The sequence below is a fragment of the Schistocerca nitens genome, chromosome 8 (genome assembly GCF_023898315.1).
Source record: "Schistocerca nitens isolate TAMUIC-IGC-003100 chromosome 8, iqSchNite1.1, whole genome shotgun sequence".
Lineage (NCBI taxonomy): Eukaryota > Metazoa > Arthropoda > Insecta > Orthoptera > Acrididae > Schistocerca > Schistocerca nitens.
The window spans coordinates 420,398,116-420,418,748 of NC_064621.1; the positions used below are offsets into that span (position 1 = coordinate 420,398,116).

General features: G+C 41.3%; 1 protein-coding gene across 2 annotated transcripts in view; it reads right to left on the reverse strand.

The window, feature by feature from the left end:
* The window catches only part of LOC126199265 (juvenile hormone esterase-like), an 89,219-nt gene that overhangs the window by 42,881 nt on the left and 25,705 nt on the right, over positions 1 to 20,633 (reverse strand). For both annotated transcript variants that reach the window (XM_049936070.1, XM_049936071.1), the window contains exons 3-4: positions 16,013 to 16,277; positions 5,168 to 5,353 (exon numbers count right to left, since the gene is read on the reverse strand). In XM_049936070.1, the coding sequence (XP_049792027.1) occupies positions 5,168 to 5,353; positions 16,013 to 16,277 (451 nt within the window). The remainder of the gene's footprint in view (positions 1 to 5,167; positions 5,354 to 16,012; positions 16,278 to 20,633) is intronic.

Consider the following 20,633-nt stretch of genomic DNA (forward strand, 5'->3'; position numbering starts at 1 on the left):
TTCCCGAAAGTCAGATGGTATGTCAGACTCATACATCTACACACCAACGTGAATAGTCGTTTTATTGCCACTTCCCCCAATGATTTTAGAAATTCTGATGGAATATTGTCAATCCTTTGTGCCTTATTTGTTCTAAGTCCCCCAAAGCTCTCTTAAATTGTGATTCTAATACTGGATCACCTCTGTCTTCTACGTCGACGCCTGTTTCTTCTGCTATCACACCAGACAAATCTGCCCCCTCATAGAGGCTTTCAATGTAATCTTTCCACCTATCCGCCCTCTCCTCTGCTTTTAATCGTGAAATTCCCGTTGCACTCTTTATGTTACCACCCTTGCTTTCAATTTCACCAAATGTTGTTTTCACTTTCCTATATGCTGAATCAGTCCTTCTAACAATCATTTCCTTTTCGACTTCTTCACATTTGTCATGTAGCTATTTCGTCTTCGCTTCCCTGCACCTCCTATTTATTTCAATCCTCAGCGACTTGAATTTTTGTGTTTCTGAACTTCGCTGAACGTTTTTGTACTTTCTTCTTTCATCGATCAACTTAAGTATTTCTTCTGTTACCCAAGGCTTCTTCGCAGTTACCTTATTTGTACCTATGTTTTTCTTTCCTATTTCTGTGATTGCCCTTTAAATGGTTTATTCTCTACTGCTGTAACTACACCCTTAGAGAACTTCAAGTGTATCTTGTCATTCCTTAGTGCATCCATATCCTTCTTTGCGTATTGATTCTTCATGACTAATGTCTTAAACTTCAGCCTATTTTTCATCACTACTATATTGTGATCTGAATCTATATCTGCTCCTGCGTACGTCTTACAACCCAGTATTTGATTTCAGAACCTCTGTCTGACCATGATGTAATCCTTTTCAAATCTTCTCTTATCACCCGGCTTTTTCAAAGTGTTCCTCCTCCTTTTGTCATTCTTGAACAGAGGATTCGCTATTGCTGAAATTTATTGCAGAACTCAATTAGTCAATCTCATCTCTCATTCCTTGTCCCAAGCATTTATTCTCCTGTGACCTTTCCTTCTATTACTTCTCCTACGTTTGCACTCCAGTCTCCCATGACTATTAGATTTTCATCTCCCTTTTCATACTGTATTACCCTTTCAATATCCTCATATACTTTCTCTGTCTCCTCATCTTCAGCTTGCGACATTGGAATGTATATTTGAGCTATAATTGTATCGGTGTTGGTTTGCTGTTGATGCTGACAATAACAAGCTTATCAGTGAACAGTTCGCAATAACGTACTCTCTGCCCTACCTTCCTATTCATAACGAATCCTACTTCCGTTATACCATTTTCTGCTGATGTTGATATTACCCTATACTCATCTGATCAGAAACCCTTGTCTTCTTTGCAGTTCACTTCACTGACCCCCACTATATCTAGATCGTGCCTTTGCATTTCGGTTTCCAGATTTTCTAGCTTCCCTGCCACTTTGAGCTTCTGACATTGCACTCCCCGACCCGCAGAACGTTACCCTCTCTTTTCTTATTCATGCTTTTTCTCATAGTCACGTCTGACTTGGCAGACCCCTCCCAGCCACGCGTATGGGAGACTATTGCTGAATCTTTTGCCAATGGTTAGATCATAATGACACTTTTTCAACTACAGGCCACTTGTCCTATGGATACACGTTTTATGTCTTTAATGCAGTAGTTTCCATTACCTTCTACGTCTTCATGCCTTTGATCATTGCTAATTCTTGCGCCTTTAGGGACAGTTTCCCACCCCACGGACAAGAGAGTGCCCTGAACCCTAGCCACTTCTCCGCCCTCTTTGACAAGGCCGTTGTCAGAATGAGGGTGACTTCTTATACGAGAAGTCTTGGGCCGGCCTTGCTGATTATTAATAAAAATTTAAACGGTGGCGGGTTTCGAACCAGGGACCTAGGACGTTTTGCAATACTAATGAAAGACGCTACTCCTAGACTACATCGAATATCAGCCAGCAATGCTACAAATGCCAAAATATCGGGCATGTAGCCAAGGAATGCAGGGGCACAGCTGCGTGTTTGAAATGTGCAAAAGCGCTTTAGAGACGCGACTGTGACAAGCCGCAAAATGCAGCTGCCACGTACGTATACTGGGGCGGTCCTTATGCCGCAAATTCACGTCACATATAGGACCAGCAAATCTAAGAAAAGGCATTATAAATAAAGATAATAAACTGGAGAAAAAATCAGATTTCGAGATAAGGTAACCAAAATAAGCACCTAAAAGAACAACAGTAATTGTTCAAAATTTCAAATAACGAGATAAAGCAGTCATACCAAGGCATGAAAGCAGCAGAAGAGGTGGTTCAAGTCGACACAGCGGCGAACCCGCCGCCCCTACCAAGAGGGGGAAGCGGGCTGCGCCGCCACGAAGAAGACGACGGTGCTTTCCGTGGAACGTTGCGGAAAGTGACTGACAACGCGGTTGCCGCGCTCAAATCCGCCATGGCGGAGGAGAGGGCGGCCCTGAGAGCGGAGCTGGATGAGGCACGCTGTCAGGTGCGGCACGTGACGCCAGACTCGCGAGTCAAGCGCAACACGAGAAGAGGCGCCGGCCCACGCCAGGACGGTCGTCTCGCTGGCCGATACGTAAACGCAGGCGGTCGAGGAGGTGGCCATGGAGATGGGGACTACTGCTCAAGGGACGCTGACTGCCTCTTCGGAAACGGTCGCCTTCCCGGCACTTGCTGAAAGGCGGGAGGCTGAGGAGTTGGTCGTGCACAAAGAGAGGACCAAGAAAGAAGGAGACGAACCGTCCTTTGGAGTTCCTGCCCCTCCCTCACAAGAATAGCGTGAGAGAGGTACTCACCAAGAACGCCAAACCTCTCAGAGATGGCACCTAGACCCACCATGATTTTACTTACCCATTTACCCAGTCGGATATCCCTCCTCTCCCATACGTACCACGTGACTTCAGTTCGGCGTGCGAACCGCTGAACTGGAAATTCAAGGAAAAGTAGTTCGTCCGGCGGGCAGATCTGGAGCTCATAAACTCCTACCCAATCATCACCAACAAGAACTATTGGTACATGACGGAAGAAGCCGTCGCGTATGTGGGCGATCATCTGCGGCCAGCGGACTACTCCCATTTTACCGAAGTGAAGTTCGAACCACCAAAAAAGAAAAGGTAGATGATGCCCACGATGCCCAACGCTTCTGACGCTCGCTAGCTTTCTAGCAGTATATGTTTTTATTTGTTTCAGGTAACCTAGAGGACAATTCTGTTACGGCAGGATGTAATAAACCATCAAGCTAGGAATGAGGAGGAACAGCACCCATAAGTGCTTAGACTCCTGCACCTCGAACCAAGGATATGATCCGTCCGTCAGCGACCAGCAACCACGACCCTAAATACTTTTTCTGAAGATAACAAATGGGAAACTCTTCAGAACGCTGAGTCAGCAGCTGGCTGATAGCTAGAGAAAATTGTATCAACGAAATTCGCTGAGAAAGTCTGCATTCTCATGTAACAGTCGGACCCGTCATGACAACCTCACGAAAGCCAAACGCTTGACATCCTACTTGGAAGACACCTTGGCCATCTCAAATGATCTCAACGTTTATTAATCCTTGTTTCTTGATACCTTTGGGCTCACCACTCGGCAGTTCCATCGACCCTGTTTCCATCTCCGCATATTCAGGCAACCCATTTCTCTTACCAACACAGTGAAACAACCTCAAAACTAAGATACAAAAATGTAACTCATTGATTGGCGATTCCATGGAGTGTTCTGTGCACCACGACCAAATAGTGGATAGAATTTGAAGGAGAATCAGCATTGGCCGTATCCGCAAAACCGATTTTCGGTCACTTAGTGACCATCCTCAGTGCTGTAATATACAATTAAAATTGGAAGGCACTGGTATCAACAAGCTTAGAGCGATCACATAAACTCGCTCACATGTGATCGCTCTAAGCTTGTTGATATCAGTGCCTTCCAATTTTAATTGTATATTACAAAACTGAGGATGGTCACTAAGTGACCGAAAATCAATTTTGCGGATAATAAAACAAAAAAATACGGCCAATGCTGATTCTCCTTCAAAATGTAACTCGCAATCAAGCACTCCTTAATTTCACTGTAGTTGCTAACATATTTAGATACGAAGCTTTCGTAACACATGTAAAATCCGAGGTCAGATTAATCTAGTATCGCCAGGCAAAGTAAATATGGACTTATAAAATTTGTACTATGGTTACCCGTAGTTATTCACACCAGGTTTCCATTGTTCAAACGATTTTTCTGCGTCGAAGTCACTAAAAATGTATCCAAAACCACACAATCATACTCTTTGCAATGAAAGAACGCAGGAAAAGAACTACGTGATCGATTACAAAGGTGAGAGCTAATTCCGCAAGTATCAACCCATAACTGGGTTTCATCCATAGCAACAGCAGGCCTATAACAATATGTTGAGTTCTTAAAGCGACTATCAACGTCCAATAGAACATAGACCAATACCACATACCTTAAATGGATGAGATATTAATGAAATCAGCGAGAGACACATGCACGAAAATGTTTTTACTATAAGTAATCTTCTGGCTCCGAGTAATATGAAAGAGTTGCAATGTTTTCTGTGTAAAATAAATTATTAAATTCCACATTTTCTATCCCAATAACGGGATGTGGAAAAATGGAGTAAAAACTCTGCACTGCGTCACATGTCACAAGGGACTCCTTATTAAAAACAATCGAAAAGCCTCTGTTTATTTGGAACTAGTACACAGCGAAGTATTGGTGTCATAGTCGGAGTATAGAACAGGACGCTGTGAGAATTTAAACTGGCTACAGTATGTAACAGTCAATAACTTTCACCTAAAAACAGTCATGGACACAAAAATGTATTTGCAAAATGGTAATGATGCCCTGGCGATTACTTACGACATAAAGGAATTTCACTATTTCCTGTGTGGTACAAGATTTCATTTACTTATGGGTCGTAATTTGCTAATTATCTTGTTTGGATGTGTTCTAAAGCTGCCAGTTGAAAGGCTCATTGGCTGCAGATGTAGGCCATATTGACCAGTAACTATTGTTTCTGGCAATATGTGTTGTCTCACATCCCATATGATACAGAGAGAACTTTCGACAGGTGGGAGGCACTTTTATTTGCGATGGATGTCGACAATGAAGCTCACCATAGAAATGACTCACCTTTCGCTGCAGGAGAGAAGAACAAGTGCGACGTGGAGGAACCGCCTGCGCTCTCCCCAAAGATGGTGACCTTGCTCGGGTCGCCTCCGAAGGCGGCGATGTTGCGTTGCACCCACTGCAGCGCGAACACTTGGTCCTTGAGGCCCGCGTTGCCAGGGATGTCGTCATTCTGAAGGCTCAGGAAACCTGGCACATGCCACAGCGGCGGAATGGATGAACATCATTCACTGTGACAAAGGGTTTGTTGACTGAACAAGTGGCACTATGTTTGGTAATTTCTTACTACATATGTGCTTACAACACATGAGCCATCTAGAAAATAGCTTCCATTTTCTGGTCGGGTGGGAATTAGTGGGCGGATCTAGTAACGATAGCAGGTCGACTGAGGACTGCTTCTCGTTCAGCTATAGTTGCCGTTTCAAATTGACTGTTGCAGTTATGAATCAAGTCAAATGATAAATTCGTTCGGTAATACGGATTTGGTCGCAAAAATCTTGAAAGTGTGGCTGTTCACAACGAATTTTGTGCTGCTTAGACCAGACGTGACGAGTGAAGGTGCTGTAGGTCAGTGGGGTTTTTCGGTTTATAATGACAGAACGAATATTCGTGACGATGACTGAAGGGGCCGCCACGGAAATTCGTTAAAAAAAAATTCTGGAAACAAACATTTCCCAGTCTCTCAACTATCCGACAGTTTTTCTCAGATTTACTGGAGTGTTTCCGATAGAGTCTTCACCAGTTCATTAGGATATCACAAGTACTTCGCTAGCTGTGTTCCCAGATTCTGAGGTGGCATAACTTTATGCACTCAGATTAATCAGCTGTTTAAGGCATATCAGAAATGCTTAAATCTGAAAGGAACTCTGTATGTTGTTGTAGTTCTCTTCAGTATGAATATTGATTTGGTATCTCTACCATAGTCTGTCATGTGAAAAATCTCCATTCCTACATTCTTAAAACAACCCACACCAATTTGGACCAGATTATTGTACTGAAGTCTTGGTCTCGCTCTGCAGTTTTGCTTACCAGACATCATTCCACTATCAGAATCTTTGATGCCTCAAGATGAGTCCTATCTATCGAGACCTCCATTTAGCAAACGCGACCTAAAATTAATTTTTTTCCCAATTGGATTCAGTACTCTGTCGTTAATTATTGATTCCTCCAATGTAATCTTCAGTATTCGTGTGCAGGAGTGCATTTCAAAACCACCGATTCTTTTTTGGCTGAAGTGTTTATTATCCGCTTTCACTTCTGTAAGAAGACATCCAGATGTTCAAATTTATATTCCATGTTAACAAACTTCTCTTTTCCAGAAATTCTTTCCTTGCTATTGCCGCCCTACTTTTCGCATCCTCTCTACTCTCTACTTCGGCCATCATCAGCTATTTTGCTAACCAAATAGCAGTACTCATGAACTACTTTTAGTGTCTCATTTTCTAATCTACGCTGTGGCCCACGTGAAATATCACAGTATGCTTGGCGTATATTTACGTCAATATAACATGTAGTTAGCTATTGTTCACATGTGGTCATTACTGAAAATTCAAACACAATTTACTTCATAAGAAGTACATTATTCTCGATGCATTGCTGAAGACGTTCGTGTAAGCCCATCATTGTGCTCACAATCATTTCTTGGGAAACGGCCTCCTGTCTCTTCCTGAATCGCAGCTTTCAGCACATCAATGTTGTGGAGTCGCTGTAAAAAGACTTTCATCTAGAGGCAATACCACAGGAAAGTCAGGGGCTGACAGACCAGATGACGTCGCCGGGCATGCTTTGTATCCGACAAATATAGGACGATCCGATTATTGACATGGACATTCAGATTTTCCGTCTTAAGACCTCACAAGATATGCCTGGAATGTGTCATCAGGATCAGTCGTGTCTGGGAATGTTGTGCAGAAATTGTGTTTTTTCACTTTATCCCCTTGTCATAACTGTTGAACCATTTGACACTCATAGGTATAAAACTTTAAATTCTAGTGCATAACCGTCCGCAGAGACCTGCGACTGCTTTCTAATGTTCTTTAATCACCAATGAGGGATCGGTATGGGATCGTTGCCAAGCTGCAGGAACTCGTCGGATATTTTCCGGCGTTCGAACTGTCACGTAGGGTCCGTTAAGCTCCACACTCACTACAAAAGCTGCCTGACGCAATTATTTTATCCACCTGGATACTGTTCTTCTGTCTGGAACACGGGCGGCTTGTCCGTTGGACAGCCGCAACGCTCTGCTCTACTCAGCTGCCTCCGTACACACCTACAGTGGTCAAGTTCCATACTGCTGTCAATGGCGTAATATGTGGATACGATTAGCTGCCGTAGATGACATGAGCATATCTACAAATTAACTGGGAGACCACCAATTGCAGTATTTCCCATGAACCACACTGTACTTCCCTCCGCATCAGCAGAATTGATTTATTTTACTTTCATTTGACGTTCAGCTAACGATTTCCTTTCATTATATGATCCGTTCCATTCAACTGATCATCGATGTCCATTGCCGTCACTAATTACAAAGTGACTAGAGGACCCTCACTCAGTCTTTTTTATTCCTTTTTCTTTAATTTTAGCGGTAATTCCTAATTTCTCCTTTGTAGCGGATAGGCTACAACCCTGACTTATTCGTCTTCAGGTCCGTCGACTCTTATAACATCAGTCTGGTTTAAGTATAAGGTGTAAAAACCTTTTGCTCCCTGTATTTTTTCACTTGCCGCCTTTAGGAAACCGATTAGTGTATTGCAACTGACTATGTCAAAAGCTTTCTCAAAACACAGAAATGCTAATTTTTCAGAGATCGGCTTCTAGCAATTTTTCCGTTCTTCTGCAGATAATTCACGTCAGTAATTTGAAATCATGATTTGTTAAGCTAGTTCGGTAATATTAACACCGATCAACATTTCTTTTGAATTGGAAATCTGAGGGGCTTCCCCTCTCCTATATCTTGCACACCAGGTGGGACAGTTATGTCATGACTGAATCATCTAAGGATGTCAATAATTCTGTGTAAATGGCGTCCACGCTGGGCCCTTATTTCGACTTAGGTCTCATTAAGTAGTCTGTCAAACTCTTCAGGCAACATTCTGTCTCCCATGTCATCCTCACCTACTTTCCCCTCAATTTCGATAAGATTGTCTTCAAGAAAATTTTTTCGTGTAGTTCTCCAGTATATTCCTACTACCTTTCAGCTTTCCATTGTTTGCTTAGCGCGGTTTAGTATTCTAAGCCCTTCATATGCATAGAGTTGCTGCTCTTTTCACTAAATGTAGCTTCAGTTTTCCTATAGGCTACCACTACTTTTTCACTAGCCATGAAAGTTTTTACTGCCTTGCATTTGTCCCCTCACCACTCTTGCTTGGACATTTTACGCTTTCTGTCGATCTCATAGTGTAGAAAAATGTATTTCCCCTCACCCGCTTCATTTGCTGGATTAGATTTACGCTATGCCATGTCCTTGAGTCCACTTGATCCTCTGTTGCTTTCATTGTTTCGTTTCTCACAGCTACCCATTCGTCTTCTGTCGTTTCCCTTCCACCTGATTCAGTCAATCATTGCCTAATGATCACCCTGAAACTCTAAAAAAACTCCTAGTTCTTTCCGTTTACCCAAGTGTTATCTCCTTAATTCTTTTACCTTTCTCAAATTTCTTTGCTTGTATTCTTCAGTTCACAATCAAAAAATTATGGTGAGAGTCCAAGTCTGCCTCTGGAAATATTTCTTAGTTTATATTTTTATTTCTAAACCTTTATTTATGACATAATCCATCTGGAAGCTTCTGTTGCCTCCAGATCTCTTCCAAATATACAGCATCCTTTCGTTATTTGTAAAGCAAGTGTTAGCAATTATTAAATTACGATCTGTGCAGAATTCTACTTCAGCTGTAACGAATATTGTGATCTTAATCATCTTGTTCCGTTTATGAGTAATTTTTGTAGTAAATGGCTTTTTCGTTGCAACCAGCATTTGAACTAGCACGAGTGAAGTAACTGTATTATTTATGTGGGTGGTCACAGCTGTCGCTCCAATTATTGCAAAATGAGACACAGCGGAACATATTTACCGCTATTTATAACTTGTATCTGTATTACGACATTGCACCAATTACTTATGCTTTGATAATTCTGTAACGGTGAAATTTCAATAGTAAGGGAAACCTTTACAATCGTTAGCTCAGTACGACGCCGAATCAACAATTTATTCAGATTGTGGACCAAATTTACAAGTAGTAGATAGATAATATTTTGGTCTCAAATTTACTTGGCGTTACATACCTGCCACCAGTAACATAGGCCTTCTATATTCTTAGCCAAATCATACATCTCAAATAGCTCTCCGAGAACCGACATAACAAACTAGACAATAATCCATGTCTTCGTTCACACTATTTTTGACACTAAAAGCAGCTAGTTGTATATTGTAATTTGAAGCAGCAGCCGTGGGATTTATTTATTGAGAACCAATGTGTTTCTATTTCAGTCAAAACCTTTGACAAGAGAGTACTGAGTTCAATGGAATGGCTTCTCTTCCTGGTGGAATGAACTGACCATAGCTTTGTAGAAGTATCCTGTAGCTCACAAGTGAAGTTATTTATAAACCAAAGAAATTGTCTGTCAGTGTGGAAGTACATTTACTATAAGATATGAACAAAGAGAGAGCCGTAAAGAGGTCAGATATTACCTTTGGATGTAACTGGTTCTAAATGCAGTATTCATTAGGTGCCGAAATCACAATCTGTTCAAGTCATTCTGAGTTAGGGTTATCGTAGTCTCTACATAGCATTCGTTCACACTGATGAGCCAAACCGTTATGACCAATGGCTATTAACGTGTTTGTATACCTCTGCAAAGCCATACATTTGGCCTGTAATCGAAAAAGTCTCATGATGGTCTCTCTATTGGCAAAATATTCCGGACTAGTCACCCACTAGGATCCCTAGGAGGGAACTGCCAAGGGGGAGGTGACCATGAGCAGTTTCAATAACCAACGAAGGATAACATTCTAGGAGTTGTGGTGTGGAATGTCAGAAGTTTGAATGTGGTAGGGAAGATAGAAAATCTGAGCAGGAAAATACTAAGTGTCAGTGAAGTGAAATGGAAAGACACACGGATTTCTGGTCAGATGAGTATAGGACAATATCAACACTAGCAGAAAATGGTATAATGAGAATAGGATTCGTAATGAATAGGAAGGCAGGGAAGAAAGTGAGTAACTGTGAACCGTTTGGTGATAGGGTTATTCTTATCAGAACCGACAGCAAACCAACGTCGACAACGATAGTTCAGTATACAGGCCCATGTCACAAGCAGAAGATGAAGGGATAAAGAAAGTATATGAGGACATGGAACGGGTATTCATTACGTAAAGGGAGATGAAAATCTAATAGTCACCGGGGACTAGAATGCGGTTGTAGGGGAAGGAGTAGAAGAAACGGTGACAGGAAAATATGGGTTTGCGACAAGGAATGAGAGAGGAGAAAGACTAAGCGAGTTCTGTAATAAATTTCAGCTAGTAATATCGAATACTCTGTTCAACAATCACAAGAGGAGGAGATATTCTTAGAAAAGGCAGGGTTATATGGCAAGATTTCAATTACATTACACCATGATCAGACAGAGACTCCGAAATCAGATACTGGATTGTAAAACGTACATAGGTGCAGAGCAGTTTAGTAGTGATGAAGAGTATGCTGAAGTTTACAAGAGACTAGTCAGGAAGAATCAATGCGCAAAAAGCGGGATTTGAAACTTTTTGACTTGCGTCTGCAAAATGTGCAAAATGAGAAGTATACATGTGCATAAAAATGTTTATTCGTACTGTGCTTCAAAACCACGTATCCACTACAGGAAATAGTTATTATTTCATTTATATGGGTTTTTGAAAGTCACATTCACCATGTGCCACTTAACAGCACGCCACTGTAATCCTATAAGAATCAGAATCAACTTATACCTGAAAAACAACCGATGTAAACTGTCAAACCAGCTGAAACTCGGTCCCCAGGGCTTGACATGAATCATGAAATAAAATCTCGACTGGAGCTAAAAGCGGTAGTTTTTTATTGTCGTCTGTGGTACCGTGGAAACACATCACATAATTTACTAATGTTTTCTGCATGGTCGTAACTGCATCATTAAGTGGACTATACCTGTGAGTATAGAAAAACCGTTCTGTGTCCCCACGTCCACACCTAAACACATGACCTCCTGCTCAGGGGAAATAAGCAGTAATGGCTTGCTCTTGCTCCATGGATTTGGAGGTACACTGCTGGCCACCGTAAATGCAACACCAAGAAAGACAAGAGGTAGCACAACAAAATTTATTTTGTAGATAACATGTTGACCAAGTATCAAATGATTACGTTTACAGACGTCTGTAACATGTGGTTCCTGCCAGAATCAGTAGCCAGAGTAGCCGCCATTGTTGGAGTTCACCGCCTCCACACGTCTCGGCATTGAGTCAAAGAGACGTTGGATGTGTTCCTGGGGTACAGCAGCACAAGCAGCTTCCACACGTTGCCAAAGATCATCTGGTGTGGCAGCTGGGGATGTAATCTGGGTCACTCGTTGAGCAACCATGGACCACATGTTTTCTATCGACGAAAGATCCGGAGAGCGAGCCGGCCAGGGAAGCAATTCAATCTGGTTATTGACGAAGAACTTTTGGACAATGCGTGCCACGTGTGGTCGCGCATTGTCCTGTTGAAATATGGCTGTGGCCGAGCCCTGAAGGTAAGGAAGGACAACTGGCTCCAGCACCTCGGATATGCAGCGCCGGCTATTTAAAGTACCGGCAATGCGTACTAGAGGTGTGCGAGAGTAATATCCAATACCGCCCCATACCATAATACCCGGTGCAAGACCAGTGTGGCGGTGCATAATGCAGCTGTCCAGCATCCTCTCTCCACGGTGTCTCCACACTCGAATCCGACCATCGTGGTGCTGCAGACAGAAGCGTGCCTCGTCAGTAAAGACAACGTCATTCCATTCTGCCGTCCACATCCGTCTGTCATCACACCATTGGCGACGGAGACGTCTGTGGTTCTGCGTCAATGGTAGACGAAGCAATGGACGTCTTGCGGACAGACCACTCTGCTGTAAACGGCGTCGAATGGTACGCGCAGACACTGGATGATGCGTTACAGACACAATGTGCTGTGCTATGGTTCGGGATGTCACTGAGCGATCCGTCACTGCCATGCGCACAATTTGCCTATCAGCACGTGCAGTGGTGCACCGAGGTGAATGCGATCGACCACGTCGGTCCGTCGTACTCTCCTGCATCCAACGGTCACATATCCGCATTACAGTTGTTTGGTTTCGTCCAACACGACTAGCGATTTCTCTGTATGATAATCCACAATCTCGGTAAGCCACTATCCTTCCTCTGTCGAACTCGGATACTTGATCAAAAGATGTTCGCTGTTGTCTACGAGGCATAACTGATCGTCTTGTGAAACAACCACAAGGTAAACACACGTGCCGAACGTACACTCGTCGAAATCGCCAAGCCTTAAATGGCGCTATGAGGTGGCGCCACAGGCGCGCGTGGTGTGCGTCTGCGCTGAAATTCTAATCAGTTGCATATCTCATCGCTGCAAACTCATGGTGTAAATTTCACTTGATTCGGATGCTTCCTTCAGGGTGTTGCATTTACGGTGGCCAGCAGTGTAGTAACGAACCCAAAAAGATATGACATCTAATACCTATAATTAGTAGTCTGCAGATGACGTAAATTCTGATGTAATATTGTTTATACACTGTCCTCGGTCATGGTAGTATAGGAAAGCAGCACGCTGCTAGATAATGTTTTTATAGATCAAGATGAATTTAATCAAATAAGAACTTTTATGAGCAAGGTGGCGCAGTGGCTAGCACACTGGATTCGCATTTGGGAGGATGATGATACAGACCTGCAGCCATCCATAATGATTTATGTTTTCTGTGATCTCCCTGGTCACTTCAGGCAAATGACTGGATGGTTTCGTTTGAAAGGGCACGGCCGATTTCCTTCCCCATCCTTCCCTAATTCGAGCTTGTGCTCCATCTCTAATGACCTCATCTCGATGGTGCATTAAACACTTACCTCCTCCTCCCTCCAAAAACTTTTCCTGCTAATAAGAATGGTCTTTCTGATCGTGATGCACACCTAGTTACAGTAGGCGGCATAGCTCCACACATTAAAACTAAACAGTCCTCCAAAACAGCGCCTTCAATTAACGATTTAATAATTGCAAATTTTAGGGAAATCTTACAATCTTAGACTGGGATGAGGTGTACAGGGAACCTGATGCTAGATTAAAATTTAAACTATTTCACGATATCTTTGTGAGTATAATTGAAAACAATTTCCCTAAGAACACAGTGAAACATAGTTGTTGGAAACCATCTAAAATGCTGTGGCTTGCTAAAGAGATAAATCATCTTGTAAACAAGAAACGCAAATCTCTCTTACAGTCAGAAGGAGTAATGATCTAGACACAGTCAAACATTATAAAAACCACTCTACTGTATTAAGAAAAGTTATTAAAAAGTCCAGTATTATGTGCATTGTGTCTCAGATTAGCACCCATGATAATAAAATTAAAACAATTTGGTATATTGTTACAAGTGAAACAGGGCAATTGAGAACAGAGGAAGACAGTTTTTCAATCACATTCAATAAAAAGCTTGTTAACAGAAAGTCAGAAGAGGAAAATATATTTAATTCTAATCTTTTTTGTAGAGGAAATGCTATCCTGCTGCTTATTAGAAAATTCAGGGCTGCATATGGAAGAGGCAATAGCTATGCAATGTGAAAAAATTGCAATTCAAACCACTTCTCTTACTGAAATTAGGAAAATAATGAATTCACTCAAAACTAATACATGACATGTAACTGGGAACATTTCCTACTATTAAAGGCTACTTCCCAACAGAAAAGTAAGTTTCTCAGCCACATATGTAGAAGCTCACTGGAACAGGGCATTTTTCTGCATAGACTGAAATATGCTATTGTTAAACCATTACATAAAAATGCAGATAACTGACTACTACCTCCCAATCTTACTTTTGACTGTTTTACCAAAAATTCTTGAAAAAGTGATGTATTCAACACTAACTTCACATGTTTGTAAAAATGTGGATTAACAAAATACCAGTTTAGTTTCCAGAAAGGCCTTACAGCAGAAAATGGCATATATGCTTCCACTGATCAAATTTTAAATGCAATGAATAACCGAACATCACCCATTTTTTTGTGATCTCCCAAAGGTTTTTGACTGTGTGAATCATGAAATTGTTTTAGATATGCTTCAGTGCTGTGGTGTAAGTGAGAAAGTGCACAAATGGTTTAACTAGAAGAATGCAGAAGATTGAAATTAACGGTGCAGATAGTCTACAGAACTCAGCAAAGACCTCTAACTGTGGAGGTATCAAGAATGATGTCCCACAGGTTTCAGTCTTGGGCCCCTATTATTCTTAATACACATCAGTGACTTGCCACTCTGTATTCATGAAGATGCAAAGCTTTTTCTTTTTTGCTGATGATGCAAGTATAGAAATCACACCCAAAGAAACAGGGATTAGCAGAGGAAATTGTAAATAGTATCTTTCAGAAAATTATCAAGTGGTTCTTTGCAAATGGACTCTCACTACATTTTGAGAAAACGCACTGTATTCAGCTCTGTAGCTACTGTAAATAGCATAATACCATTGATAAATATCGACTTTGAGTAGAAGTGAGTTGATAAGGCTGCATATTCAAAATTTTTGTTTCTGTGCGCTGATGAATTGGAAGAAACACAATGATGACCTGCTGAAACATTTGAGTTCAGCTACTTATGCTTTTAGGGTTACTGTAAATTCTGGTGATAAACAAATCAGCGAATTAGCCTACTGTGCCTATTTTCATTCACTGCATTCATATGGCATCATTTTTGGGTAGTTCATCATTAAGAGAACAATTATTCATTATATAAAAGCTCATTATCAGTATAACAGCTGAAGTCCATCCAAGCTTATCTTGCAGATATTTATTTAAGGAACTAGGGATATTTACAGTACCTTCACAGTTCATATATTCGCTTATGAAATTTCTTATCAGTAACTCACGAAATTTCAAAAATAATAGCAAAGTGCATAGCTGCAACACTAGAAAAAGGGATGATCTTTACTATTCATGGTTAAATCTGACTCTGGCACATAAAGCAGCCAATTATGCTACCACAAAACTCTTTGGACGTTTACCAAATAGCACTGAAAGTCTGACAGATATCAAACCAGCATTTAAAAATAAATGAAAATTATTTGTGAATGACAAATCCTTCTACTCAAGTTATTAATTTTTAGATATGAAGTAGGAACTGTAAAAAAAAGGAAATGAATTACATCATGTAAAGAAACGTAATATTAAACTGACACATTCCACATCATTACGAAATGTCGTACTCCTGATCTACGTAATGTAATTTGACACCCGTTATTCTCCTTACTGTGTCATGCACCAACAACACCAGACCAATTTATTCGCTCTCGTTGTTGGCAGTAATCATTATGTTTTGTCTCATGTTACACGTAAATAATGAGATATTGTGGGGTACAGGGACATGTTATGAGTAGGTACATGAGCCTGTAAACCTTAGCCATTGGTGTTAAAGAGAGTAGAAAAAGTTTAGGACAATGTGGAACACATCCCACTCGAGCATGGGCTATTGCTGTATTCGTGATTGGAAATTACGACAGTTAGTCTATCTTCTTAAGTGCCAGCAAAGATTTTATTTAAACTGACGTTTCTACGGAGACATAAATTGTTAGATTTTGCTTCTAGGAATTGGGGCACCATCGCCGTGGAACTACTCACCAATGGAACCGACGCGATAATTGAAAGTGACCAGCAGCACTCCCTTGTCCATGAAGTAGTCCGGCGCCCTATTTGTAGAGGAACCCCCCGTGTATGCCCCACCGTAGATGTTGACCATCACAGCCAGTGGAGAGCTGTCGTTCACCACAGGCACATACACGTTGACGTACAGGCAGTCCTCAGAGCCAGCACCTCCCTGAGGACACTCCGAGCCATATGTCAGCGCATCCCGAGTTCCAGACCAGTTGGCTGCTGGTTGCGGCGCCTGTCGGTATAAATGACACAACCCTGTATTTACACTTTGATTTTAAAATGCTATTCTGGTCGGCAGTAAAACAAAGAGCTTGCTGACAAGAGTGAACGGCTTATTTAGCATAGATTGCAACTGAAGAATGAACAAGGCAAAGACTAAAGTGAACAAAAGCAAAATTTGGAAGGATACGTTTGTGTAAAAATTTAACGACTTCTCTTGTCTGAGAAGCAATATTATGTAGGATGACTAAAGCAAGGAAGACAGCCAAAGTAGTTTGATACACTCAAAGAAAGCTTTCTTCAATAAAAGAACTAAACTCATTCCAAATATTGATATGGAATTGAGCAACAAGTTCCTGAATGAGTGCGTTCGAAGCGTAGCATTGTATGGAAGTGGACTATGTACCATTTGGAATGTGAATAAGATAACTACTGATATTTGCAATGTAGTAAAAATAAGGTAGCAAATCAAGAGGTACAAAAATAAATAGAGGAGGAAAGAAGTCTATATAAATTCCTTACGAAAAGAAGGAACAGATTAGTGTTACATCTAGTACGAAATGGTTCTCTAGGAGTTGGAAAGAGTAATAAGGAAAAAAATAGTAAGGTTAGATGAAAATTAGAGTACGATAGCGTGTGTAGTAATTACGGATATATCAAGAGAAAAGCAAATTGTAGGAAAAGAGGACTGCATTAATGAAACTACCCTAAACTGTGATGACGTAAGAAGAATGGTCAGTATAATGTTTTTCAAGTCACCACAAAATGTCAGCCAGAGGTTCTTCCATTGTCCTATGAATTAGTGATCCTTCAGTTCAATACTAATCCCTGGAAACGCAGCTCTTATCATGCATATCATACCTTCGTGAACTGGAGCGGTATACAGACGGCGTGAGAATACTTGTGGATTTAGCCCAATAAACTGTTCTTGGAATTATGAGTGTAAGTTTTGAAACCAGTCGGAAACACGGTGTCTATATGGTAGCTTCCACAACAGAAAAGGCGTAGTACTAAATAAAATACTTTAAAAGACGTAAAACAAACAGAAATAAAGTTGTCTACTCCGTCCATTCTACTCTGTCCATAAGAAATAAATAGAAATAAAAGAATGGACAATCCACATGGATTATCCTAATAACAGTTCACAGCGATTTTGGAGTGAAATGCCTACAGAATTTCATGTGCCCCGCTGTGGGATGTTTGCATGAAAAGGTCAGAAAGCTGTATCCTGCTACAATACATGGAAGTAACAATACTCTGAAAGCTAAGAGACACTACATCTCACTCAAGCACCCCATTAGCCTGTGGATGTGTTTCCACAATCATTACGAATATATGGAAGCCACTGTGGTCACATTACAAACATAGATACAGTATGTGGGTTAGACAGGACGAAGTGTCTGGACTACATTTATAGAACATAAAAATTAATTTAACTAAAACATCCCAATTAAATCTACCATAAATCTATCGCAGCTGCCCATCGTAATCAAACTTGATATGTTTTTGACATTATAAATGGTAATCTAGTAATAATTCATATACTAAACAAAGGCAACAAATGGATCTCTGAAGTACTGAAAATTTTTATTGAGAACGGAGAATATTATATACAGAACATGTCTAATGACAACGATGAAACAGTGCAAGTGGACTTTTTTAAAGCTTCTCAAGCATAGTAGACGCTATACAATAACTTTCACTGCCATCTGTTCTTTAGTGAGTGAAATTATGGAAACTTGAACCCTGCGAACACACTCTCAAACGATTCTTTAACAAATACAATTTCTTAATAAGGCTACGTTCATGTGACAAAGCTGTAAAACTTTAAGCACGCGCTCGCACACACACACACAGACACACACACACGCACACACACTATATTTGGACAGTTTTTTCGTTTTTGTTTAAGTTTTTTGCTATTCAGAGATACAAATGTGTAACTTAACGATCTCCATGATGACTATCAGTAAACTTTCGCTACTTGAGAGGGCCGCCATGAAATACAACTGATCGCAGTACAGTGAGCGTTTGTGAAAACATTTGTAAGGACGTTTGGAAGAGAAATAACGAATAAACGATTGGAAGAACCACATTTTAATTTCCGCATCAGAGGGTAACAGTCGTTACTTTCATACCATGTTTAATTTCTTGCTTAGTGTGACGACCGTCTAGATCCACGACAGGCTGGAACCACACTAGAGACTGCTCTACTTCTGCCTGAAACATCTCAGGTGGGATGTTCTCTACCTCCATCGCTTTATTCACCTTCAGCCTCCGTATTGGTTTCAGCATTCTCAGCCACGGCAATAGCAACTTCTTCCAAATTTGTGGCGCATTTCACCGTCTGTTTCTGCCAGGAGAAATTCCCACATCGCACAGTTAATTCAAACTTGCAAATCACGTTTTTCAACCACGGTGGCGAAAGAGGATCTCTCCATATTCCTTTAATGTGTCGGTACACGCGAAAAGCAGCAGCACTATTGCTATCGTGTTGATAACACGGCCTTAATAGTAATAACCTGCTCACCCTTTCCGTTACTGAGCTGAAAAGAGCTATTCAGGAGGTCATCGACAACATCAATGTTCCGACACTTCAGCGGGTCGTGAAGAATTTCGCTATTCGTCTGAACCACATCGTGGCCCATGATGACAGACATATCGAACATGTCATACCGTAAATATGACTACCTATAGGGACTTTTACATGTTGAATAAAGAATGTGCACGCCGTAGTTTGTAACTAATTTTTTTCATATATTCAAATAATTGTGAGGCTGGACATTTGGAAGATCACCGCTGTGACCGATCGCCTGTAACGCGCGTCAAAGTTTGGTGCAGATTAACTACCAGGACTTTGATGTGAAATGCTGCTAAGAGGTTACCGGGCTGCCGGTATAATGGAATTTCCTAAATACTTATAAGATACTTACGTACCTGAAAAGTATTTCGGAACGCAGAATGCTCGAGCTACGCTGCCCTTGTTGCGACCTGTGGGCTGACAATGGCCTGTCTCTACAGGAAGCAACTCGACAGCGATGCGGCTACGACACGGCCGCCAACGAGCACACCGAACTGCGGCCGCGGAAGACAGATGTATGATTTTAATAACAAAATATCATTCTTGTGCGAATTCTTGCATGAAGCCTTTATTGTGTAGTAGTATAATAGAACCTAGTATGTTGTCGTGGACGGCGAGTGTTCATCAGAGACGCGGGTACCGTCAGCAGTGCTGCAGAGAAGTATGGTAGAACCGATGTTTTTCTCTAAGCATATAAATCGATTGGCGGACAAGGTGGGCAGCAATCTGCCGTTGTTTGCTCATGATGCCGTGGTGTACGGTAAGGTGTCGAAGTTGAATGACTGTACTAAGAGACAGGGTGACAGAGAACATTTCTAATTGGTGTGGTGAATGGCAGCCAACCCTAAAGCATTACTACTGTCATGGCGTTTAACTAACTGGGTGCAACGTTGCAAAGCGATATGAGGTGCTAAGAGCATGTGAGAGTCGTGCTGGGAAAGAAGAATGGTCGACTTCGGTTTATTGGGAGAATTTTAGGAAAGAGTGGTTCACCTGTAAATGAGACTGCATATAGGACGCTTGTGCGACCTGTTCTTGAGTACTACTACAGTGTTTGGGATCCGTACCAGGCAGGATTGCAGGAAGACATCGAGGCAATTCGGAGGCGGGCTGCTATATTTGTTACCGGTAGAGATGCTTGGGGAACTCAAATGGGAATCCCTGAAAGAAAGGCGACGTCCTTTTAGAGAAACAATATTGAGAAAATTTAGAGAACCGGCATTTGGAGCTGACTGCCGAACGATTCTATTGCCGCCAACATACATTGCTCGTAAGGACCACGAAGATAAGATGCGAGAAGTTAGGGCTCTTATGTTTTCCCTCTCTCTTTTGTTAGTGGAACAGGAAAGAAAATGACTTGTAGTGGTACAGGGTACCCTCCACCACGCACCGTACGGTGGCTTGCGTATTATATAAGTAGATGTAGATGTAAATGTAGATGTACTTACGCGCCGGGCCAGATTGCTTGATAAATCTTGATTGGAAATAATGTTTACTAACAATAACCAGCTAATCACTGCGCAGTATCTACTGAGAAACTAAGTAATGTATTGTATATGATTTAAAGCAATCCTTGACTTATGATTGGTAGATTAACTCTACTGAAGAGAATTTCTTTATATGTCAGCTGGAATGAAATTTTCAACTTCTTATAATACAACAGCTGCACGGCGATCTACCATATCTTCTTTTATTTTAGGCTCCTTTCCTAAATTAATGCAACTGTTACGTTTTACTTGGAAACTGGCTGACTTCTAAATTCCGATTACTGTTTCGCTCTGATCTAGA